This window comes from Marmota monax, unplaced genomic scaffold (assembly GCF_021218885.2).
Source record: "Marmota monax isolate L192 unplaced genomic scaffold, Marmota_monax_Labrador192_F-V1.1 WCK01_AAM20220418_F8-fsc00038, whole genome shotgun sequence".
Lineage (NCBI taxonomy): Eukaryota > Metazoa > Chordata > Mammalia > Rodentia > Sciuridae > Marmota > Marmota monax.
In genome coordinates, this window is record NW_026692498.1 from 5,783,335 (window position 1) to 5,809,411 (window position 26,077).

General features: G+C 42.4%; 1 protein-coding gene and 1 pseudogene across 3 annotated transcripts in view; both read right to left on the bottom strand.

Moving 5' to 3' along the window:
- The window catches only part of Kdm2a (lysine demethylase 2A), a 115,022-nt gene extending 96,053 nt beyond the window's left edge, over positions 1 to 18,969 (bottom strand). The window contains exons 1-2 of one of the 3 annotated variants that reach the window (XM_046445113.2): positions 18,832 to 18,969; positions 17,609 to 17,734 (exon numbers count right to left, since the gene is read on the bottom strand). In XM_046445113.2, the coding sequence (XP_046301069.1) occupies positions 17,609 to 17,650 (42 nt within the window). In that variant the 5' untranslated portion in view covers positions 17,651 to 17,734; positions 18,832 to 18,969. Of the gene's footprint in view, positions 1 to 10,567; positions 10,690 to 17,608; positions 17,735 to 18,831 lie in introns of those variants that run through there. The other 2 variants (XM_046445114.2, XM_046445115.2) reach the window with 2 other exon arrangements.
- On the bottom strand, positions 8,608 to 8,708 carry LOC124093370 (U6 spliceosomal RNA; annotated as a pseudogene).
- Positions 18,970 to 26,077: the final 7,108 nt, after the last annotated feature.

Sequence of the window (26,077 nt, forward strand, 5' to 3'; positions counted from 1 at the left end):
CAGCACCACATAAAAAATAAAATAAAGATGTTGTGTCCACCGAAAACTAAAAACTAAATATTAAAAAAAATTCTCTCTCTTTAAAAAAAAAAAAAAAAGAAAATTTGAAGTCAATCTTGGCCATTCAGCAAAGACACTGTCTCGAATTATTTTTTATTTTTTTTTATTTTTGGTGATACTGGGGATTAAACACAGGGCTTCACCCATGCTAGGCTAGGCAAAGGCTCTACCTCTGAGCTACAGTCCCAGACCGTTTTTTTGTTTTTGTTTTTAGTTGTATATGGACACAATAACTTTATTTTTATATATTTATTTTTATGTGGTGCTGAGGACCGATCCCAATGCCTCACCTGTGCCAGGTAAACACTCTACTAAGCCACAACTCCAGCCCCTAGCTCTTTTGATATTTTAAGACAAGGTTTCACTAAGTTACTGAAGCTAGACTGATACTTGCAATCCTCCTGCCTGGGCCTCCCAGGTAGCTGGGATAACAGGTATGCACAGTCAGTCTGTTAAGAGTCTCTGATTCAGGACTAGGACCTGAGAATTCTATTTCTTACTCATTCCCAAGTAATGTTGCCTAGGACCACACTTTGAAAACAAGTAGCTTCAACTGTTGTAACTGAGGACTTTGCAGTAAATAAAATAAACTAACTCAGGCTCCCTGGTTAGCAATCTAAGGTTCTTTCCATTGCTAGAACTCTTATTACATTATATATTATATATGACATATTTTTAGGAAATACACACATTTTTCTTCAACAGGCAATTTTAAGTATTTGAAAAGACAAGACCCTTGCATCAAAGAAGTCTACACTTGCTGAGAAAAATAGGATTCATATCGAATGTAACACAAAGTGACTGGTCCCACAATGGGAATGCATACAAAGGGCCTAGGGAATGTGACTACAGAGAGCTCTAAAGAACATCTGGGGACATTGGAGGATAATTAGCTTGATCAAAAGACAGGATGGGGTTGGGGTTGTGGCTCACTGGTAGAGTGCTCACCTAAGATGCACAAGGCACTGGGTTTGATCCTTAGTACCACATAAATATAAAATATTGTGTCAACCTAAAACCAAAACATAAATATTCAAAAAAACAAAAGGATGGGGTGGAAGAAAGAACATTTTGGATAGGCACGTTCACAGAAAAAAAAAACTCCATTAACCATCTACCATGGACCAAGACTATACCTATATCATGTGTGAGGAAAAAACACAGTACCAGCCTTTAATGATACTACACCCTGACAGGAAAACAGACAATCAAGTAATAATCCAAGGAAATATAAAATGCCAATTCTTAAAAGAGCTAAGTACAAGAAGTATTCTATACTATGAGAACTTACAGTAGGAAGATCTGACTTAGTCAAAGAAATGTTTTTCTGAGAAAAAGACCCGAGCTAAGATGTGAAGGATGATACCTTAGCATACACAAGTCCTAACAGCCTTCTCAGAAGCAAAACACCTGCCCAAATGAAAGTGTTTGTAGATTTTATTACTGCTAATTGGACATTTTTGTCTTCTTTAAATACAAAGAAGAAATCTTGGCAGGCCAGTTCTCAGCTCTGTAAGACAAAAGAACTGTCAGTTAACTTCTTCAGAATGCCTTGTACCAACTATGAATACTCATGCCCACTATCCAGAGAAGCCATTTCTCAGTATCTAGGAACCAGGAGAACCAAACCATGAAAGTAGCCTGGTGAACACAGTATAAGAGCAAAGATAACTAGAGATCTCAAGGGACATAAATAGTCTGGTCCTCCTTTCTCTTAACAACCAGGCAAATGGAGCAATTCTCATTCCTTGGCACTCCTCTTTGACCCTGTTCTGACTTAGTCCCTTAATATTACTATCAGCACTTTACCATAGAATTAATTTTATTACATTTACTTTGACTAAATTACTTTTATTACATTTACTTTGTCTTCCTGAAACCATGCATTTTCAACCAAACAATGTGAGAGTCTCAATGATATAAATAGCACCATGCTATGTACCACTAGAAAAGAAATACTCATGGTAAAAAAGAGTCATGCCCTGTCCTCAAGGAGCAAGTTATCCTATAATTAAACTTCCTATCATGTATCCTGTTGGCTATCATGAGAGGTATAAAAAATATCTTGAGGATTCAGGAAAGAAGTTCCCTTCCATACTCAGTATTTCAAATGAGATTTATAGGAAGAGCACTGGTGTAAGAACCAGGAAACAGAAGTTACATGTAAGTGGAAGAAAACAAGCAGTTAGCTTGGTTTGGCTGAAATGTATACAGGTTAAAAGTAGTGACAGTCAACTGGGCCTGAATACCACACTAAGGAATTTGTGTCTACAATGCCAAAACGATTAAGTCAACCAAGTAAGATTTATTTTCACTATTCCACAGATGAAAAAATAAAGTTTATCAAGGTTAAGTAATTTGCCCAATATCATAGTGTTTATAAACTGAAATTCAAAGCCCAGTCTCATAAATTTAAGTCCAGGATCTATCCCACAGCACCAGTGACTACACAGTGAGAAAGGGAGGATGAAAGACAACATCAGGACCTTGAAAGCACAAGTTAAGAAATAGTGGCCTGGGGGCTGGGGATGTGGCTCAAGTGGTAGCGCGCTCGCCTGGCATGCGCACGGCGCTGGGTTCGATCCTCAGCACCACATACAGATAAAATGAAGATGCTGTGTCTGCCGAAAACTGAAAAATAAGTATTAAAAAAATTCTCTCTCTAAAAAAGAAAAAGAAAAAAGAAATAGTGGGCTGGCCACAGTGACACACTCCTGTAATCTCAGCAGCTCAGGAGGCTGAGGCAGGAGGAAAACGAGTTCAAAGTCAGCCTCAGCCAACAGCAAAGTGCTAGGCAACTCAATGAGACTCTGTCTTTAAATAAAATACAAAATAGGGTTGGGGATGTGGCTCAGTGGTCGACTGCACCTGAGCTCAATCCCCAGTACCCCCCCCACCAAAAAAAAAAAAAAAGAAACAGTGGGGGGGCTGAGGTTGTGGTTCAGCAGTAGCGCACTTGCCTGGCATGTGTGAGGCACTGGGTTCAATTCTCAATACCACGTATAAATAAATAAAGGTTTATCAACAACTAAAAGAAAAAATTAAAAAAAAAAAAAAAGAAATAGTGGGGCGGAAAAAAAAGCCTCCCCCAAAATAATAATAGTATCCTAAGAAATAGGCTACTGCAATGGCTCAGACTAAATATCAGAACTAGGAGTTGCAGCCAGGCACGATGTGCTCACCTGGAATCCCAGAGACTCAAAAGACTTAAGGCAGGAGGACTGCAAATTCAAGATCAGCCTCAGCAACTTAGCAAGACCTTGTCTCAAAATAAAAAATAAAAGGGTGAGCTGGGGTTGTGGCTCAGCAGTAGAGCACTTGCCTAGCATGTGTGAGGCACTGGGTTCGATCCTCAGCACCACATAAAAATAAACGAACAAAATAAAGGTATAAAAATTTTAAAAATAAAAATAAAAGGGTTGGGGGTGTGGCTCAGTGGTAAAGTGCCTCTGGGTTCAATCCCCAGTACCCCCCCCAAAAAAAAAAACCTATGAGCTGCAGTGAGAACTGTAAGATGAATATTAGAAATCAGCAAATCTTGGGCTGGGGTTGTGGCTCAGTGGTAGCCTAGCACGTGCGAGGCCCTGGGTTCGATCCTCAACACCACATAAAAATAAATAAATAAAATAAAGATATTGTGTCCAACTACAACTAAAAAATATTAAAAAAAAAAAGAAATCAGCAAATCTTTTTTATTTTAGTTGTAGATGGACATAATACCTTTACTTTATTTATTTATTTTATGTGATACTGAGGATAGAACCCAGTGCCTCACATGTGCTCTACCACTGAGCTACAAATCCAGCCCCTAGAAATCAGATCTTAGCAATGAATTAAACATGAAGTGATAAGAGGAAAAGGTATACCTGGATTATGCTATAAATAAAAAATTCAGCAGTCACTTCGAACTTAAAACAAAAAATAAAAATCCAAAAGAGCCTTTCTGGATCTTACAGTAACTTTCAGGTATAACTTGTTCCCCTTCTCCCTTCACAAGTCAAACTTCTTTGAACTTTTCTTCACTCTACTTAGTCTCACATTTACTTTGAAGGTTTTCTGCCCCAAAATATGCCACTGACATGAGTATCAGAAATGTTATAGACTACTGAGTATATTAATTAGTGAATGTGAATTGATTAAATAGTGAATGACTATAAGCAATGTGCCCATAATGTGAACTGCAGAACTTAAGACTATAGAACTTTGACTTAAGTTAGTGATGTAAGAGTCTACACCCTAGGTGTACACCCCAGGCCTCACCCAGTTATCAGCTGCAAGCATAACCAAGCTACAACTTAAAACCCAGACTTTTGGGGATCAGCAGAACTAACAGAACCCAGACAGAGAGACCTAGAACTCCATCACTGTTGTCCCCCCTGCACCAGACTCCTCCAGCCTGGATTGAGTTCCAGCAACCCGGACTTAAGACACGTCACAGGTGAGCACCTGGGACCCTTGGGTGTAGACTGAGTTAGGACTTAGAATTAGGATGTGCCTTAGGTATTAGATTAAGTGTGATGAGCATTTATAAAATACATTTGATTGACTCTAATTGTGACTCAGACTAAGTCTGTAGAAATCGTCATGGCGTAACACTTCAGTTCAAAGTCACCAATAACCTTTATGTTGCCAAATCCAATGGCAGTCCTCAGTATCTTCGGCCTCTAGACAGTGTCAATCTCAAAGACCACTCCCTCCTCTTTGAAACACTAGGCAAGGGACTGGGGATATATATAGCTCAGTGGACGAGAGCTTGTTTAGCATGCCTGAGGTTGGGGTTCAATCCCTAGCACTGAAAAACAACAACAAAAAATAAAACCATTACAACAATTAAAAAAATTAAACAAACAAACAAAAAAAAACCACTAACAATATCAAGGGGTAGTTAAAAGTATAAACTGGAGCCAGGCAGCCTAGGTCCAAAAACCAACTTCTCTGGTTATTACCTGGTGATCCTAAGCAAGTTATATAGTGTCCTCTTGTATCATTTTCCTGTCCATAAAATAAGGACAACAAAAGCACCTATTTCATAGGCTATAAACATTAAATGAGTAAAAATATACAAATCCTTAGAACAGTACCTGAACAGTCCCATGGCTTTCAGGATATCTCTCCCCTGATTCTCTTCCTACTTCTCTGGACCTTCCCTCTCTCTCACTTCCTGTCTACCCTTCTTCCATTACCATACATACGTCAAGGGAATTCAAACACCTGCCAATAAGCCCCTCCTGAGGCCCCCAGAATCACATCCAATTACCCAGCCAACAACTCTATTGCGATGTTTCTCAAGCACTTCACATTCAACCTATCCAAACTTCCTCAAAACTGAACTTTAAGGCTGGGTTTGTGGCTCAGTGGTAGAGCACCTGCTTAGTTAAGTGTGAGGCACTGGGTTCGATCCTCAGCACCATATAAAAATAAACATATAAACGCATTCTGTCCATCTACAACTACAAAAAAAAAAAAAAAAACCTGAACTTTTAACTCCTCCACTCAATGCCCCAAACTACTCTCCCTTCAGTGTACCCTATTTCAAATAATGGGATTGTGGTACAAGTCACCCATGAGGAAAACTTGGGAATCACACTTTCATGTTGTACCTCCTTCCATTTATCCTCTATACATCTAATAAACCAAAGTCCTGTAATTCTGTTTTGTAAATATTTCTCAAACTATCTCTTCTCTAATTCTGTCAGCTCCCTCAAGCATACTACATCACATCTTTCCTGAACCACTGCAGCGGCCTCCTAACTGGTCTCCTCAAATCATTCTCACACTCTTCCTGATCTTTTCTCTATAATTCATCCATTGATATTAGTACACATAATACGCCTTGGCTGACTTTTTGCCTTCTTACTGCCTTCAAGATAATGCCCTATTTGACCTGACCCCTGAGTACCTTGTCAAGATTCCAACTCGGACTAGGAGTATAGCTCAGTACAGTACTACAATGCTTGTCTAGTACGTGGCAAGGCCCTGGTTAAATCTTCAGTAAAGGGCGGGGAGAGGTTCTCTCTTCTACTCACATCACTACAGTTACACTAGCCTTTTGGGTCTTTAGTTGCTAGATAGGGTCTCTCAAACATATGAAATTCTTTCCAACCCTAGGGGGTTTGCATATGCTAATCATTTCTCTTCTTTGGTTACCTCTTACTCACCTCCCTTTTCACATCTTAGCTTTAAAGGCTTTCTTAGTAAAAATGTTCTCTGATGTTTCAACCCACTCCTGAAGTCTAGATTAGGCAATCCTATTATACACTCACACTGCATCCTGTATTTACCTTTGAAGCCCTTTGCTCAACCATAATTAACATTACTAGCATAAGTGTTTGTTTAAAGTCTGATTTTCCCACCAGAATAGAAGTCCATGACAAAGGGACCATGCCTGTCTTGCTCATTACTCTATCCTAAGACCTTTATATAGTATCTGATACATAGTTAAATACTTAGTAAAATTTTCTCATCTCTACCTTAGGGCTTTGTATTAGCTAGTCCCTCTATCTAGAGCTTCTAAATACAGATCTGGTCCCTTGAACCTTTGAACATCACAAGATTGGTTGCTCACCATTCAGGTCACAGTATAAAACAGCCATCCTATTAGGGAGGCTTTCACTGATCAATCTATCTCAAGGAGTAATTCCCATCCTACAAGTATCTCACCGTGCTCTTTTCCTTCAAAATAATCAGCACTATCTGAAACTATAGTTTTTGGATTCTAAAAAAGACCCAAGTAAAGTGCCTGGTACAGTATAACAACTCAACAAACATTTAAGTGAATAAATCTCCTAAATGAATAAAGATGATGTTAGAAACACCCTAAATTCATCATCAAAACATTTATAAACTGTTCCCCAAAAAAGTTGAAGAAGTGGTAAAATAGCTTAGTACATCTGAACTAAGACTATATATATATATATATATATATATATATATATATATATATATATACTTTGAATCCTGTCCCTAGCTGGATAATCTGAAGCAAGTTATTTAAATATCTTATGCCTCTATTTCCAAATATGAAAAAATGGGTATCATAGAATTTCAAGGATTATTGAGAAATAAATTAGTAAAAATGGTCAAGCATCTGGGCTGGGGATGTGGCTCAAGCAGTAACGCGCTCGCCTGGCATGCGCAGGGCGCTGGGTTCAATCCTCAGCACCACATAAAAATGTTGTGTCCGCCGAAAACCGAAAAATAAATATTAAAAAATTCTCTCTCTCCCCCCTCCTTCTCTCTCTCTTAAAAAAAAAAAAAATGGTCAAGCATCATCTAACAATGGGGATATATTCTGAAAAATGTGTCCTTGTGTGTTAATGTTGTTCTGCAAATATCACAGAGTGAACTTAAACTTATAGATGTCATAACCTATTATACACCTAGTCTATGTAGTATATGCCATAAGTATATGCAGTCTATCTGAAATGCCACCATGAGGCACATGGCTATAGCTATTCTATACTGTTTGGAAATAATGACAAGAAACATATACATGTTCAACACATTTTTTTTTAATATTTATTTTTTAGGTGTAGATGGATACAACACAATGCCTTTATTTTTATGTGGTGTTGAGGATCGAACCTGGGTTTCGCCCGCGCTAGGCGAACGCTCTACTGCTGAGCCACAATCCCAGCCCCTCAACACATTTTTTTTTCAAGTGTTTTTGAACTATAGTTCACTGAATACAAGTTGACAGATGTGGAACCCACAGATGCAAAGGGCCAAGTGCACATTCAGTTAACGTGTGTTATTACACAGACTGGGTTTTTTTTACTCCAGTTTCACATTTACATTTGATTTTTCCTTTATATTATCTCTGCTCCCGGCACAAAGGGCCACCAAGTACAGTCACAGGCTGTGCAATGAAGAACTACAAAGGCAATTTTCATATTAGGGTATGTGAATAACCGGGTGCAATGGCACACACCTGTAATTCCAGCAACTCCAGGGGTTGAGGCAGGAGATTCACAAGTTCAAAGCCAGCCCCAGCAACTTAGTGAGGCCCTAAGCAACTTAGTGAGACTCTATCTAAAATAAAATATAAAAAGCATTGGGGATTGCTCAGTGGTTAAGCACTCCTAGGTTCAATCCCCGGTACCAAAAAAAAAAAAAGAATATCAGAAAGCTATTTCTCATTCTTTTTTTTTTGGGGGGGGGGCGGGGATACCAGGAATTGAACCCAGGGGTGCTTAACCAATAAGCCACATCCCCAGCCCTTTTTTATATTTTATTTAGAAACGGGGGGGGGGGGGGGGGGGGGGGGGGCTGGGGTTGTGGCTCAGCAGTAGAGCGCTCACCTAGCATGTAGCATGTGCAAGGTGCTAGACTCGATCCTAAGCACCACACAAAAAATAAATAAACAAATAAAATAAAGGTATTGTGACCAACTATTACTAAAAATATATTTTTTTTAAAAAAGTGACTCTCTGAGTTGCTAAGTGCTAATCTGCTGAAGCTGGCCTTGAACTCCCCATCCTCCTGCCTCAGCCTCCTGAGTTGCTGGAATTACAGGCATGTGCCACCGTGCCTGGCCCTCTTTTTTTTCAAAATATGGAACACTTCATGAATTCTCATGTCATCATTGTGCAGAACCATGTTAATCTCTATACTGGTCCAGTTTTTGTATCTGTACTGCTGAAGAGTGCATAAAAAGACATCTATTGCTATAACTCACTTATCTCGTGACACTGAATCCTTTCTTAGTTTATCAAAACTAGTTGATCTTAGGTAGAATTAAAAGGAGTAATAAAGAAATCTGCAATTGGGTTGAGGATTGCTAAGACCAAGTAGTTTGTTTTGTGAAAATTCAACAAAAAAAATGCTTCATGTTTACTTTTGGGCAAAGTCCTATGAAACAGAATCTTGAGACTGTTATAGCTTAGACACATAACTCTAACCAAACAGCAGACAATTAGTATACAAATACAAATAGAACCTATCTAATAACAAACCCTTTTTATCAGGGTTTGTCAACTTCACACTACTGACATTATGGACCAGTTAATTCTTTGTTGTGAGGGCCTGATCTGTGCATTATAGGATGTTTTAGCAGCATCCCTAGCCTCTTCCCACAAAACACCAGTAGAACACATTCTCTCAGTCTGACACTCAGAAATGTGTCCAGATACTATCAACTGTTCCCTGGGGAACAAAGTCAAGCCCATTTGAGAACCCACTGCTTTAAATAAATCTGTCAACATCTCCAATTATCTAAAACATTCATCTGAATTCTCTCCCTTTCCATTCAAAGATTCCTACCTCTTGTGTTCCTGGTAAACCAAGCTTAACCCCAGAGTTGACCTTGTCTTTGCCTCCAAAATCAATAGTCTTGTTCAAAACCAGTTGTAATAAGTTGATGCTAGAACTCAGGGCTCACAATCCCCAATTAAGCTCTTTTCTATCATAACACACTGCTATCTAGCAGTCATCAAGTTCTATCATTCCTTCAGTACCAATGTGTTTTCGTTCTAACTTTTCCTTTCCATTTCTACTAATATATATCTAGGGCATTAATACTCAACTTTTTGTATGCATCAGTATCATGTGCTTGTTAAAACAGATTGCTGGGCCCAATACAAGTTTCTGATTCAGTAAGTTTGAGCTGGAGCCCAAGAATGTGTACTTCTAACATGTTCCAGACACCTAGATAATAGTGATGCTACTGCTGAGGAGAATCACACTTTGAAAACCACTGCCTTAAGAGTTCAAATACTAGCAGGTGTGATGGCACACACCTGTAATCCCAGCAACTCAAGAGGCTAAGGCAGGAGGATCCCAAGTTTAAGATCCAGCTCAACAATTTAGTGAGGCTCTAAGCAACTTAGCAAGATCCTGTCTCAAAATAAAAAATAAAAAGGCTGGGGATGTGACTAAGTGGTAAAGTGCCCCTGGATTCAATCCCCAGTACCAAAAAAAAAAAAAAAAAGAGAGATCAAGTACCTGTCACTTCAAAAGGTAAACCTATGCCAGGCACCATGGCACACGCCTGTAATCCCAGCAGCTCAGGAGGCTGAGAAGGAGGATCAGGGATTCAAAGTCAGCCTCAGCAAAAGTGAGGTTCTAAGCAACTCAGTGAGACCCTGACTCTAAATAAAATACAAAATAGGGCTGGGAATGTGGCTCAGTGGTCAAGTGCCCCTTAGTAATCCCTAGTACCCAAAAGAAAAAAAAAAGTAATCTATTTTCATATTATTCTAGACAAGCCCCTGACCTAAAACTGCAGGAGTTAGTCTTCCAAAACACTACTTTGATCAAATCTCTATTCCATTAAAACAAACCATAACTTCGAATAGCTGTCTGCTGTCCGTATCTGGATTTCAAAGTTGCTTAAAATGTGTTCCCAGTATTATTCAGCAGTGCCTCCCAAAACAAACCACCTACTTGGGTCCTACCAGTCTATCAGATATCCATAGGACAGGCTTTAAAGGCTTCCAACTCCATAGTAATGCTTATGCTGTCTTTACCATCTGAAAGTTCGCCCTCTTCCCTCCTCCTCTCTACCTACCTGAAGGAGGCCTTCACCACTGTTTTTGCCAAAAACATTCGTTTGGTCACTATTTGCTGCCTTTTATCTTTAGGGTTTAAGTTTTTACCAAGTACTCACAGACAGAGAAAAACCCCAAGAACCTAAAATTTAAAACAGAAAACAATGATATGAGTAACATGCATAAATAAAAAGCTTACATACACACAAACTGCACAACACTGCTATTTTAATAGATCAAGTACAATGAATTCAAATTTCACAAAAAGGATGTGCAGATTTTTAAAAACATGATCAAACACTAGCTGTCAAATATTTATAGTTCTCATTTAGACGCTGAGGCAGACAGCTGTTAGGGAAGAAAATTTCAAAGTAGCCTTTAAAAAGCAGAAATACCAACTCTATAGCTTAACACAATAAAAAAAGAGTATCATTTGTTTTCTGTATGAAGTATACCACAAAAGGGATCAAATGATATAAAAGAAATGTGTTTGGAGTCAGGGCACTTGAGTTTAAGGTCTGATCCTAACCCTTATCAACTTTGTACTCTTGGGCAAATCATGGTCCCTCCTTAAACCTCTCTTTTCATAATAAAAAAAATATTTTTTTTAAATTAAGATTGAAAACTACACCATAAACAAAATAATAATAAAATAAAAACCCTTTACCACACCAGCTACCTTACAGTACTGGCATATAATGTTTATTGAAGAAAATAAATAAAAAGAAAAAAATTAAGTATATACTGAATTTTAACCTTTTTGATGTTTCTGAAAGCACAAAACAAAATTTAAAGTATCATTCCAAAATTAAATATACAGAAAAAAATTAATGAAACCTGATTAAGGATATCCATATCCCCAAAACAAAAAATACAAAAGGACCACATCCCTCTGCAGGATATATAGTAAACATATCAACTCCCTGACTTAATGGCCAAAACCAAGATCTAAGAATAACATGAACACAACTGCTTGCAACTTCACAACTTCAAGACTTAAAGATAATCAAAAACCTTGATGTAGAAGTCTTAGGACAGGATAGAGGTAGGAGAACTTAAAATTCAGATCACACTTTTAAAGTCAACTAGACATTTCCTTATTTGTTTTAATGGCTCAAATACTATAAAAGCATTAATCTGACATGTGTGCTAAACATGTTTTTATGTGTTACAGCTAGGCCTTCTGGTTTTTATCTAAACTGCAAGACTCAATATCCAGATATCTTGATCAACCCTTTTTACCAAACTCTCCTCCATTATAGTGGCCCACTCCTAGCATTTAAGAAAACTGGTAGCAAAGTATACATGAAGGATTTCAATAAAATCAACAAATACTTACTGAACACTTGCTACATACCAGGCACTATGTGAAGCACTCAGCACACAGCAGGTACAAAAATAACTCCCTAACTCTCATGGCGCTTACACTCTAGCAGAAAGCTATACACAAACATTTAAGTTCACTAGTGATTAGTATTCAGCAAAATATAACAAGAGAAAGTGATAGGGCTTAAATATAGTCCTCATTATGGGTACCCAAGATACTTTTACCGGGTTAGAAAAAAGAATTAGCTCCCTCATTATCTGCATTTTGAATCACCCAAAAATGGTCCAGTTTTTCCTGCATCATCAGGAAGGAGGCTACAACAATCAGAACAGTATATTCCTTCACCAACAGACTGAAAGCTAAATCTGATGAAATAATTATAAGTAAGCAAATGCAACAATTTATACCACCTATAATTTTTTTTGCTAGTTGTTAACAATATGATACTTCAGGCTAGGAAGGAAAAAAATGGCTTAAAATTAGTATTCTATTTCGCCTCATACATTCCTGGTCAGAAAGACCTTACAGTGGAGCCATTCAAAGTGTGAATGTTGTAAAAGGAATTCAAAGAGACAATTTCAAGGTTAACCCAGGAAAGGTGGGAATATCACCAGGACTTCAGTGTCCCCAATTCTTAGCAACAGATAAAAAAGACTGAATCACATATCATATATGTTAGCAGGACTAAACATCAGATGGGATAATAACCTTCAGAAAATTTATTTAATCTCATCATCAAAATTCACAAGCAAACTGAATTCTCAAGTAAATCGACATTCCCCCCTTCAGATAATACCACCAGGATTAGGTGAATCTGAGTAAAAGTTATCAGGTTGTATGTATAACTACCTTTACTCTGAAGTATGCTCACTTCTTTTTATATTGACTTGAATGTTCATTTGTTTCTACAATTGCCTTTGGAATGGATTAGTGATTTTTTTTTCCATGAAATATAACCCTGTGTACAATATGCTATATAGGTGGGGAGCAGATATCATAACCCAGTATATTATAATACATAACAGATCATCTTTTCGAATAAAATTTTTAAAAGATCCAAATTAAAGCTGAAGATCACTGCACTACACAGCAAAAAAACTCACATATATATTTTAGATGCTTATTATTTTGCCTGTGGTTTTTCTAGGCAATAATAAGAATTATGCAGAGATAATGTGGTTCCAAAAACCTAAAAATTCACCAATTGAATTAATATGAATTTAACAACTTCTTTTTTGAGGGGAGGGGCAGTATTAGGGCTCAAACCCAGGGGTGCTCTACCATTGAATTGCATCCCTCATAGTCCTTTTGTTTTGTATTTTGAGACAGGGTGTCATTAAGTTGCTGAGGCAGAGATCCTCCTGCCTTAGCCTAATAGCTGGGACTACAGGCATGTACCACCATGCCCAGCTTAACTAACACATTAAATTAGGGAATTGTGAGATATGATGATGAATATTCCCTGTAAGTGAATGCTTAAATATATACAGGCAGTGACCACAAACTAGCTATTTCTGATTTTTAAAAAACGACTTGTCAAGATGAGGCAGTGTCACACACCTGTAATCCCAGTGACTCAAAGCCATCCTCAACAATTTAGCAAGACCCTAAGCTATTTTGTAAGACCTTGTCTCAAAATAAAAAATAAAAAGGGCTGATGATGTGGCTCAATAGTAAAATGCCCCTGGGTTCAATCCCTGATACCAAAAAATACATAAATAAATAAATAAGGGCTGGGAATGGAGGTCAGTGGTAACCCCCTGTGTTCTACCCCCAGTGCCCAAATAAGTAAATAAAAATATATATTGCATGGGAACAAACTAAATTTACCTACTAAGCTAAATTAATAAATGTGTCATTTTGTCTCCTTTTCAAACTTCACGTTCCCTGGCCAATCACTGCAAAACCAAAAAAGATTAAGTTCTATAACACAATGGGGCTCACAGTATTGCTCAGTGGTAGAGCACTTGCCTAGGAGGCACTAGGCCCTGGATTCAATTCCAGCACTAAACAAAAAAATTAAATGTGGTCAACCATTATAAAAATGAGCATGACTTTAAAAAAAAACAAACTTTCTTTTAACACCTTTGTTTTTATTTATTTATATGTGGTACTGAAGATGGAAGTTAGTGCCTCACACATGCTAGGCAAGCGCTCTACCACTGAGCTATAACCCCTGACCAAAAATGAGCATAACTTATTGAGAACAAAGAAAAACAAAAAAAAAGTTTTATAGTAAGTTAATTTAATAGATGTTCTCTACCCTGTTTATACATTAATCTTAAAACTTAGGATAGGATCTAACTTAAATCAATACAGAATTCTAGCTGGAATGTGATGGAACACACCTGCAATCCCAGCAACTCTGGAGGCTGAGGCAGGAGAATGACCAGGACTAAGGATGTGGCTCAATGGTAGAGCACTCACCTGTCATGTGTAAGTCCTGGGTTCAATTCCTAGCACCACTAAAAAGAAAAAAGTTTGGAGCTAGGTGTGGTGGCATACACCTGTAATCCCAATGTTTAGGAAACTGAGAGATGAAGATTGAAAGTTCAAAGCCAGCCTCAGCAATTTAGCAAGACCCTGTCTCAATATAAAACAAAAAGGGCTGGGAATGTGGCTCAGTGGTTAAGTGTCCCTGGGTTCAATCCCTAGTACCAAAAAGAAGTTTGGTCAGCAGACTGCCACTCAAATAAGTTCCCAACATGCTTTCATATCAAAAGAAGTTACGTGGGGCTGGGGTTGTGGCTCAGTGGCAGAATGCTTGCCTAGCATGTGTGAGGCACTGGGTTCAATTCTCAGCACTGCACATAAATAAAAAAAAGTTCATTGACAACTAAAAAAAATATTAAAAAAAAAAAAAGAAAAAGAAGTAGTAGTTATGTTATAGGAGGGCTGGGATGTAATTCAATGGCAAAGCACTAGCCTAGAATGCACAAGGCCCTGGATTCAATCCAGGTTTCACCAAAATAAAAAAAGTCATACTTCAGGTATAATTTTGTCATGCAATCATAAGAAAACAAATATCAGTCACCCTAATATTCAAAACCATTATTCAAAATTCTAAGAAAGATCCCCACCATCAAATACATGATACACTCTTAATACCACTACAACAGTACATTAACCAGCCCAGCACAATGACACAGCCTATAATCCCAGCTACTGGGGAAGCAGGAGGATCACAGGTTCAAGGACAGTCTCAATTTAGCCAGACCTATTTCAAAATAAAAAAAATAGAAAGGGCTGGGGGGTGTGGGTCAGTGGTAAAACTCCCCCTGTGTTCAATCCCCAGTAACAAAACAATAACAACAAATGTCTCAAAATAAAATAAACAGGTTAGGGATGTATAGCATTGGAGCACCCCAAATTCAATCCCTAGCCCCATACACACACACACATACACACACACAGAGAAGAAGAACGGTAACCAAAAGAAACAATAAGGCTGGGTATGGTGATGCATGCCAGTAATCCCAGCAACTAGAGAGGCTGAGGCAGGAGGACTACAAGTTCAGGACCAGCCTCGGCAATTTAGCAAGGCGCTAAGCAACTTAGGGAGATGCTGTCACAAAATAAAAAAATAAAATAAAAAGGTGGGGATGTAATGTAACTCATGGGTAAAGTGCCTCTGGATTCAATCACCAGCACCAAAAAAAGAAAAGAAAAACAAAAAAGAGGCTGAGTGCACACCTGAAATCCCAGTGGCTTGGGAGGCTAAGGCAGGAGGATATGAGCTCAAAGCCAGCCTCAGCAACTTAGTGAGGCCCTAAGCAACTCAGTAAGACTCTGTCTCTAAATAAAATACAAAAAAGGGGTAGGGATGTGGCTCAGTGGTTAAGCACCCCTGGGTTCACTCCCCCATACAAAAACAGAAAGAAGAGAGAGAGAAAGATAAAAGTTAATGTGTGCCAGGCATAGTGGGACACGACTGTAATCCCCAGCAGCTCAGGAGACTGAGGCAGGAGGATGGGGAGTTCAAAGCCAGCCTCAGCAAAAGTGAGGCACTAACCAATTCAGTGAGACCCCGTCTTTAAATAAAATATAAAAAAAGATCTGGGGATGTGGCTCAGTAGTCACGTGTCCGAGTCCAATCCTCAATACCCACCCTTTCACTCCCCAAAAAAGTTAATGTGTGCAACAGGTAGTAATCAAGTTACATTTAAAAAGAAAGAAACAAATAAACCTTAACAGGAAAAAAAGTCATAAGAGTATTTAGATTTCTTTACCACTATACCTCTCATCCTTGCTTGAAAATATGAAAAGTTTTGCTTAGTGCAAGATTCTTCCTTCAAAAACTACACCCCAAGGGGGCTGGGGATGTGGCTCAAGCGGTAGAGCACTCGCCTGTCATGCGCACAGCCCTGGGTTCGATTCTCAGCACCACATACAAATAAAGATTTTGTGTCCGCCGGAAAAAAACCCACAAAACTATAAAATAAATATTAAAAAATTCTCTCTTTAAAAAAAAAAAAAAAACTACACCCCAAGATCACTTAGATCCTTAACAGTTAAACAATTCTATAAGCCTGACATGATAAACATAAATTCCATATAGCAGTGACTATCTGATAAGAGAATTTTGCAGAATCCTCTTTTTCTTTTCCCATTGATAAATTCTAAACATAAAACTGCACTACTGATACACTTTATTTGAAAAAAGTTAGACATGAAGAATTAAAATCTGAACACATGAATTGGAAATAGGCACAAATCTTTGAAATAAGATTCACCAGAACACATGCTTGCTGGACACCATTCTAATATAGCCCAAACCCTTTCACTAATAACATTGAAAAAAAAAGAAAAATGAAGTCTTTTCTCAAAAAGACTGAGAAGCATCAGAAAATGGATTAGAGAACTATTCCTTTTTCCTCCAAAATGAGTATAAAACACAGAGCCAAATAAAACCACCATAAATTCCTTTAGTATTCTCCTAGGCCTTTCAGTTCAGCAAATTTCACTACTACATACCATTCTTTGGCTTTCCTTACCTCCCACTCCACAAAAACGAATTCAATTTTTTGAAATGATTATTTGGTGAGAATATTAATAAAACTCTCTTTGACCAAAGAGAAAATCAAATGCTTGAATTCCAACAGAAAAATCATAAGAAAGCAAGGCCTACAGGAAAAGTATTCCTGCTCACAAATTAATCCCTCCAGGTCATGACTACAAAGTTTTAACAAGATACATCTCATACATTCTTCCCGAAATACAAAATATAGAACTTTATCAACATTCAGTATTATACCTGCCTTCAATCAATCCCCTTGACAACCCCCAAACCTACCAACATGTTAAATTATTAAAATAATAGTTTTACTCTCCAGTTCAAAAAGGACAAATCCTGGTACCACATAATCCTAAAAAATTATACAGAATTATCCTACCTCAATTTTGTCCCTAAAAATATACATTCTAATGTAACTTATTCAGTTGATTATAATACCATATTGCAAAGTTAGGAATCCTGTCTCACTATAATCCACAAAATCCTTTGATTTGCAATGGTTTCTATATAAGTTAAGGCTATAATGCCATTTCCAAATAGAATGAATATTAAGGCCTTAACCACCTGGCCAAAACCCAAATGGGACATTAATATACCACCACCCCCTATCCTCTGGTGCACAGAAAAGCCACCTGAAAAGTTAAATAAAATTAAGTTCACAAATGGAAACAAAATAGTTATTCTACTTCAAAACTGGGGTGGGGGGCAGAAAATACTAACCAATCTCTGGCTGTAACGAATCCTTTCTTCTTCGGGTTCCATCTCTCTCTCTTCTGTCGAAATTACTGTAAAGAAACCACTCCAGGGCTGCCTTCCTCTTCCTCCTTAAGGAACCAGATTGCAACACTGAAGAATAATGATATGGGCAGAGATGAGAACTCATTCTTGAACTTTTTTTTAAAAAAGGAGTGTTAATTAAAGGCTCTGTAGAAATGAGGTTCCCCTTCATAAGTCTAGGATCTTTCTGCTCTTTGGCAAGTGATTCTATGTCATGTTCAACATTAATCACCACACTACAACTGTCCAGGCCTAGGCAAAAGGAGATGTTGGTTTCAGTTCCGTGTGGACAGGCCATACCACTTATTTCTGCCCAAGGGATTGTAATTACCAAAGCTCCCCTTGAATTCAGCATTAGCCAAAGAAAGAAAAAGAAAAAGCAAGCAAACAAGTCCAGGACTTTTATCTCTAGAGAGCTGACCAGGTGAAGCACGCACTGAACTAATCCAGATCCTAACCAAATTAGTTCTCACACCAGTAATTAGAAACTAAGGAAAGAAGGGCAGACTATCTATATAAAAAGAGGACAAGAAATCAGGATTTAAAGAAAGACTCCAAACAATTCCCCATACCCCTCCCATAAGGCCCTACACAATCGTCTCCTTCCTTTCCCAGACCTACTCTCCACCCCCAAGCCAAGATGTGTACAACTCTGAAACAAATTTGAGAGTTGCAAATCCGAGACAAAAATACCGTCTTCTTTTTGGACAAAGTAATAAGATTCGACTTATAAATAAGAATAAACTAGGTCCTCTCCAAAAATTAAATAAAGACCGATTGGCGCGTCAGTCAATCCATTAACACCAAGCAAGGGTTTTCATTTTTTTAAACACTCTCGTGGATAATGGCTTCCACTGGGAATGCAGATTTCTCTCTTTTGTAACTACACTACCGCCACGTTAACAGCAGCATCCTTCAGAACTGCTAGTAGACCAGAGGACCCGATGACATAGTTTGCGAGAGCAGATCGTGGCACTGCCCGCGGTCGGGAGGGGCAAGGTGTCTGCACCCCCCGGGCGGGACGGGGAAGCCGGCACGTCTCGCCGGGCTCCCCCGGGGGAAGGCGTTTCGACCGTTCACCCACCGGGAAAAGAGGCAGAAACTTTAAGTCTTTAGGACAACACAGAGAACCAAACTTCCCAAGGCGGGGGGAGGGGGATTCTCACCGGGGATTTCGCTCTTGAGTTCTTGTCCAAGTGAGAAGTAAAAAAAGAGTCCAAAGACAGAGGAAAAATTAAATCCCACACGTCGTCTCCGGTGTTTCCGCGGGTCAACCCAGTATCCAGAGAGGGTCAGAGCGACCCGGAAAGGAGAGGAAACAGTTGCCGATTCGACCTCCTCTTCTGGCTTGGAAACCGGGAGTCGCAGGCGCCGGGAGCCGGGCACGACCCCCGGACTCCGAGCCCGCGCCCCCGCTCCCCGGCCGGCGGTCAGCTGCCCCGGCCCGTGCCCCGGGCCGGCCCTGCCGCGGGGAGCGCCCTCCCCGCCGTGCCCTCGCCCGCAGCCGCCGGCCGCCTCCGGGCCCGGGAGCGGCGGCCGATCAGCTGAGACCGGCCGGGCCGAGGCTCCGCGCGCCGCCCGGCCCCCCGGAACGCGGGCCCCGGCCCCGGGGGGCGGCGAGGGCGGGAGCGGCGCGGCGCGCCGGGCTGGGGGCCGGGCTGCCCTCGCGTCTCCCGCTCTGCCGGGTCTGCGCTGCGGGACGAGTCCCCGGCTACTCCCCGGTCACAGAGGAGGGAATCCGGGGGATGGGCCCCCTGGCGTTGCCCCTCCTCCCGGAGCGGCCCCTGCCCAGGAGAGACAGAGCGGCGACAGGCCCAGCCGCAGGGAAGGTGCTCTGCGAGCCGCAGCCGCCGCCGCCGCCGCCGCCGCTGCCGGGGAGGGGTGTTGTTTCCCTCACACAGGAGGAGCCGCTGAAGCAGCCGCCGCCATTTTGAACCCGTCAGACTCTCACATACACACAGCTCCTCGCGGCGCACTGCGCAGGCGCCGCCTCCCCACCCCTCCTCCCGCTCACCTCTCCACCCCCACCGCCTTAAGCTTCCCTGCGCTTCTTACCGCTCTCCCAGGCGCACGTGAGCGCGCACGCGTCACTCCCCTCTAACGCGGACACGCCGCCGGCGCGCGCACGCGCGGATGCGTCGGCCTCGAATCGCCCGCGCCCCGCGACGCCGACGCGGCTCCCCGCCCCCCTTCGCGTCAGCCCACCCGCCCTCCCGCCGGCCGCCCGCCCCCGCTCCCCGCCGGCCTTCTTCCAGAGCTCGGGCCGGGCCGGCTGCTGGCGCCTGCGCGCAGGGCGCGATCGTCCTCCGCGCGCGCCCTCCCCCACACACCCTCGCCCGAACACACACTTCGCCTCTGTGACCCCGCCCCTCGCTGGCCAGCTGCGCCGGCCGCCCTCCCCCACCTCTCCTGGGAGGGTGGTGACCCCCGACCCCCCGCCAAGCACAGCACCCCCAGAGCAGTGGGGAGCAGCTCCCCTTCCCCCTTCGGCCGCCCTCTGCCCTAGGCGGCCCGTCACAGTCCCAACATCCTGAGGGCCGGGCGAACTGGGCTAGGCAGCCGTTGCCCGCCTCGAAGCGGGGTTCCCCGGGGTCAGGCCGCCGGGCCCGGTCGGCCCGACCCCGGTGTCCCGCTCGGGCCTGCCCAGGGAGAGGGTGCGCAGGGAGCCAGGGCATTCCCGTCGGCCGCCCTCCCCTCGCGCGCCGGCCGGTGGGCCAAGGCCGGCCTGCCCGCCATCCCCAGGCAGGCCTCGGCGCCCCCGCCACTGGGCCCGTCGCCCTTGGCTCGGGGGGCTCCTCGGCGCAGCGGCCCGGCCCACCTCACCCACTCCTCGCCGCTCCGAAGGGGCAGAAAACGGGAGTAGCATGTCTGTCCTGGGTTCGGCTCCCCCGGGGGAGCTCCGGGCGCTTGACAAGGGCGTCCGCAGGTGCCCGGCGCGGGAGCGGTCTCCGCGACGGCCCGGGGGCGGCGGCGGCCGGCGCGCCCACCGCGGGCCGCTGACGCCCGGGGAGGTGGCCCAGGAAGCCCCCGCTCCCCGGCCACGCTCAGGTTTCCGCGGCGCCGGTGCCCCCGGCGGCCCGGGTGGGGCGTGACCCCGCCCCTGGCGAGCCGGGGCGCCCCCCACGGAGAGGTGCGCGAGCCGCTCCCGGCCCCCAGGCCGACCCTGCAGCCCCGGGCCGCGCCGGGCACAAGAGGCCCAGCCGGGAAGATGTCTCCTCTCGGTGCGCGCAGCTTCGCGCGAGGGTCAGCGGCGGGGCAGCGGCGGCCCGAGTTGCGCCGGCCCTGCCCCCGGACCGGCTTCTGAGGTTCGACAGCCGCCCGACGGGCAGGCAAGGTCTGGACGTCGACGGAGCCTGGCTGGAGATATCTGAGCAATGCCATGCGATCAGCCCAGCCGCGATCAGGGCCGTTCCCCAGCCAATCTCGTGCTTTGGGGCCCGTTTAAATTATAAATCCCATAAAGAATGGTGGCTTGGGCGTTACATATCCAAGTGCTTGAGGTCGGCGCTTTTAACTTCACTATGCCCATGCTGAGTGGTGTCACACATCTTTTTCTTCCTGCGTTGGTTTCCAACTCTTCGAGCTTTTGAAGAAATGGAGGAGAGAGGAAGGACATGGTGAATCATATAAGCGCGTAAACAGCCTTCAACTTTCCGAAGACGTTAGCGAAAGACAATTGATACAATGATACCACCTATTTCTATGAAGGTTTGAACTCTAGGTTAAAGGCGCTGCATAAACCCAAGGTATTTATTACAGCCCAAAGTTTTCGTTCATGCATTCTTAGGAAGTTTTTTTTAACATTCTGTGCTTTGTTTCTCAACATCCTTCCAAGACAAGCTAAATGCTTTGTATCTTTAGATTCATTTGAAGATAGAAGATTGAAGTATAAGGTTAAACAGCTTGCATAATTACTCTGATAGAGGAGGCCAGCACTCTGCACTTGCCAACTGAAACATCTTACAACAAAAATGGTTCGTTAGCATTGTATGGTCTTGTTTCAGTCACTGGCGATACCATTCTTTATCCTTATACCAGTTGTGTTCTGAGTTCTCAGATTTTCAGTGCATCAATACAAAGAAGACAATCATTGAAACAATGAGATCTGAGATCTTATCTTTCAAACTATAGTAAAATAGGTTTTAGAGGCAGTAATCTTTCACACCACCTCAACCAGATTTGCCTCATAGACTTCTGGCTCTGCAGTTACTGTAAAGTCAGGAGTTTGTTTTGAAGTAAGAAAGATGTGTTGGGCCTAATTGCTGTTTGCAAAATAAATAGCTTTCTTTCCTTGCAGATCAACCCTACTTGGGGTAAAGAGAGAGTGGAGGGCCCTAGCAGTAGCTCAGCTTGGTCTTACCTTTTTTCTTAAGGCTGGACCCTCCTTAAGTACAAACTGAGTCTCACCTTCAGCAAAATTTGTAGTTAAACTTGTACAAATTAAACTCAGGTGAGCATACTGGGAGGAAACCAAGAAGGCTCCAGAACAGTAACAATAGTACTTATTTTGAATAGGACAGCAAATGGAACAAAGTTTGTCAAATTGTGTCCAGTTCTTTCCCAATTGAAAGCTGTTAACCAGTCTGCAGTGGGAGAAATGGACATTTAAGCAGATACACACAATGGTTTTTCTACAGACAGGCTTTGTATATTTATACTCAAGCAGTTGTGCAGAATAAGAGAGGACATTGGCCTGACACATGCCTGTAATTCCAGTGGCTCCGGAGGCTGAGACAGGAGAACTGTGAGTTGAAACTCAGCCTCAGCAAAAGCAAGGTGCTAAGCAACTCAGTGAGACCCTGTCTCTAAATAAAATACCAAAAATGGCTGAGGATGTGGCTCAGTGGTCCAATACCCTTGAGTTCAATCCCTGGTACCAAAAAAAAAAAAAAAAAAAAAAGGACATCGGCTCTGCAGATACCTAGTGATTCCCCCCACAATCAAAATGGCTCCAGTTTGCAGTGGCAGATGTGTTAGGCTCACTGTTTTACCCTAAAAGAACCATCTTCCAAGCCGGGTGTGGTGGCACACACCTGTAATCCCAGTGGCTTGGAAGGTTGAGGCAGGAAGATGGAGAGTTCAAAGCCAGCCTCAGGGGCTGGGAATATAGTTCAGTTAGTAGAGTGCTTTCCTTGCATGAACAAGGCCCTGGGTTCAATCCCCAGCACCACAAACAAACAAACAAAGCCTCAGCAATTTAGTAAGATGTTAAGCAACTCAGTCCCTGTCTCTAGATAAAATACAAAATAGGGCTGGAGATGTGGCTCAATCCCTGGTACCCCCCAAAAAAAGAAGCATTTTGCAGGAGAATAGAGCAATAGGGCTGGGGGTTTCCCCAAGAAGGCAGTAGAACTATGAATTATATGGTTTCCAGTGTGGGGAGAGAAGAAGAATGACACCTGGGAAGAAGGAAAGCAGAATTCCTTCAAGAAGCATTACAAAGAGTGTTTCTGGCTGAAAGAAGCTGAAGCCTTAATAAGATATAAACCTTGGGCTGGGGATGTGGCTCAAGCGATCATGCGCTCGCAGATGTTGTGTCCGCCGAAAACTAAAAAATGAATATTAAAAAAATTCTCTCTCTCTCTTTAAAAAAATAAATAAACCTTTCTTGAGCAAAACTAAGGCCCAGCAAATGCTGAGAGTCAAAATCCAGATTACCCATTTCTCTGGGGAGATTAACTACATTAAACCATTTCCCAATTTCTCCTTATATGTTAAAGAGGAAATAAGGATGTCCCAAAGGTATATGTCTAAACCAGAATAGAGAAGTTGTTTCTGAAGATTCTGCAGGAGGAAGCATAACGAGTGTTTGAAGAGCTTTGCCACTGAAGACAGAATGGATACTCTGCTGGCTTCTGGCAGCTTCTATGTTAAGAATTCCTCAAAGTCTTCATTTTTCATTGATAAAGTGGAAAAACACCTCAGAATGAAATGAATAAAGTCAGTGATTAGTATCTAGCACATGATAGCTACTGTTTATGAGCACCTTCTATATTTTTCCCCACTACCACCAGATAAGGTATTCCTATGTTGCCCGGCTGGCCCAGAACTCCTTGCCTCAAGTGATTCTCCTACCTCAGTGTCCTGGGTGCTGGGATTACAGGCAAGCACTTTCCATTATTCTAACCTCTAGTTTTAAGGGAAGTTTTGAGCAGAGATGTTGCAGAGGCTTCAGGTGTGGCACAGTAGTACAGCACTTGCCTGGCATATACAGGGGCCTGGGTTTCACCCCAGCCCTGAAAAGAAAGAAAGAAAGAAAAATAAAATCCAAGATGCTTCAATATTTAAGTAAATGAAAAGAGTTTTTACATGATGAATGAGAGTTCACATGAAGCCTGCATGGTAATTTGTTCAAGCTTCTCTTTCCTTTCTTCCAGTCTGTCTTTCTTCTCCATCCCTGCTGTTGTCACTGGTCTCCATTTTCCTCTTTCCTCATTGCTTCTGTATCATCATCCTGACCTTCTGAGATCCCTTCCCTTCCATCCTTCTCTCCACCACTCTGCCTCATGCCTAGCCCCTATTCATCCTCTCCCTCTCCCTTTTCCTCTGACCCTACTGCCTGCCCAGTCCCTTCTGTAAACTTCTGCTTGGTGTACTTCATCATATGCTGTCTAGTTTCATTACATAATCTTTTCCTGAACACCTCCCTTCACCCATTTCTACTAGACTACAAGTTTCTTGTCGACAGGAACCATACCACATTGTATCCCTCAAAGAATCTTCTAAAATAAGTATTACAATCTGTGTCAACCCTATGAGGAGTAAAAAACTAGGTATTGGCTGGGATGATTATGACCTTTAAGTGATGGCAAATTTTCTTTAGACTCTGGAAGTAGAATCTGAATGAATCAGTACTAAAAGGAAGCCAGCAATACCCTGCAGATTCTCATATCATTGAATATGGATGGCATGTGAAATTCTTTTTTTTTTCCTTTTCTTTTTTTTTTTTTTTGGTACTGGGGATTGAACCCAGGGGCACTGAACCACATCCCCAGCCTTTTTTTGTTTAGAGACAGGGTCTCACTAAGTAGCTTAGGGCCTCAATATGTTGCTGAGGCTGGCTTTGATCTTGGGATCCTCCTGCCTCAGCCTCTCAGCCATGGATGAGACTTTAGCCTTCCTTGGCCCAGCATCTCCCTCACTATTTTTTCCAGGCATATGGCCCTTCTTTGTGCAGTCCCGCCTCTTCTGAATCCTGGGGTTGACTTTGACTGTTGGGGCAGCTGCAGCAGCATCCGGGATCCACTTGCTCTTTCAGGGACTGCCTTAGCTTTGCCTTGGGGAAAGGCCACTCTCACTTCTCATTTCTAAAAGGGTGGGACTTCCCACCCTGCCCCAAACTGAGACTAAAAGATGCAGAGCCTCATGCCTCTGCTATACCTGTGCTTGCCCAGGAGAGGTTTCTTGCACCCTGGGGTTTTAGGGTCTGCTTGCATTCTTATAAGTGTTGGCTGAGTTGGTGGGGATAGTTAGGCACTGCTTAAGCCACATCCTTAAAAGGCCAGTGGCCTCAGCACTTAGACCTGAGCCCAGACTGCCCAGTAGGTCTGGTCTTTGTTTGAGTCTTCAAGGGCATTTGCTACCTTTGGTCAGCTTCTGCTAAGACTGGCGTTCTTCAGCTGCTTTGTGAGGGCGCTTACCTGCTTTGGATCATGAGTCCAGTCCCTCAACCTGTCAGAAGCTTCATTCTCTCTTTAATAAAACAGAGATAATGACTCTTGCTTTATTTCCTCCAATGATTGTTATGGAATCAATGGACTAAGGCATGAATGTGCTTTGGAAACTGGAAGACAACACTGAGAATAGAATGCTAGTTCACATATTTTTTGGGATTATTTTAGCTTTTTCTGGTAAGAACATTTAATCTGAGATCTACCCTCTTTTTAAAAAAAATTTTTTTTTCTTTTTATATTGCTGGGGATCAAACTGAGGACCTCCCCTATGTTAAGTAAGCACTCTTCCACTAAGCTATACCCTCAGCACTACTCCCTTAACAAACTTTTAAGTGTATAGTACATTCTCCTGTTTCTCTTTTTCTCACATGAAGGATTTGAGTACTTACTGAGTACCTATGCCCAATATTAAGTGCTTGGATGGAGAAAGATTTGAGAAATCAGAAGACTTGCTTTTTACCCTTGAAGAGCTCATGTCACAGAAAGACACTGGGAAGATGTGACATCCTGAGAGAACAATCATCTACAGTACAAATTAATCACTGGAACATAATGTAGTCAGGAAAAGCTGTACATAGAATTGCTGCAGAGTGTAAGTCCCGTGGGGCAGGAAGTTTGTCAGTGCACCCCCAGTGCCTTTAATACTGCCAGGCAGACTGGCACTTCTTTCCTTTATGGTTATGAATAAAGTAGTTCAGTGGTGCTTTTGAAGGAGGGAGGAGTATAAAGACTAGGTACT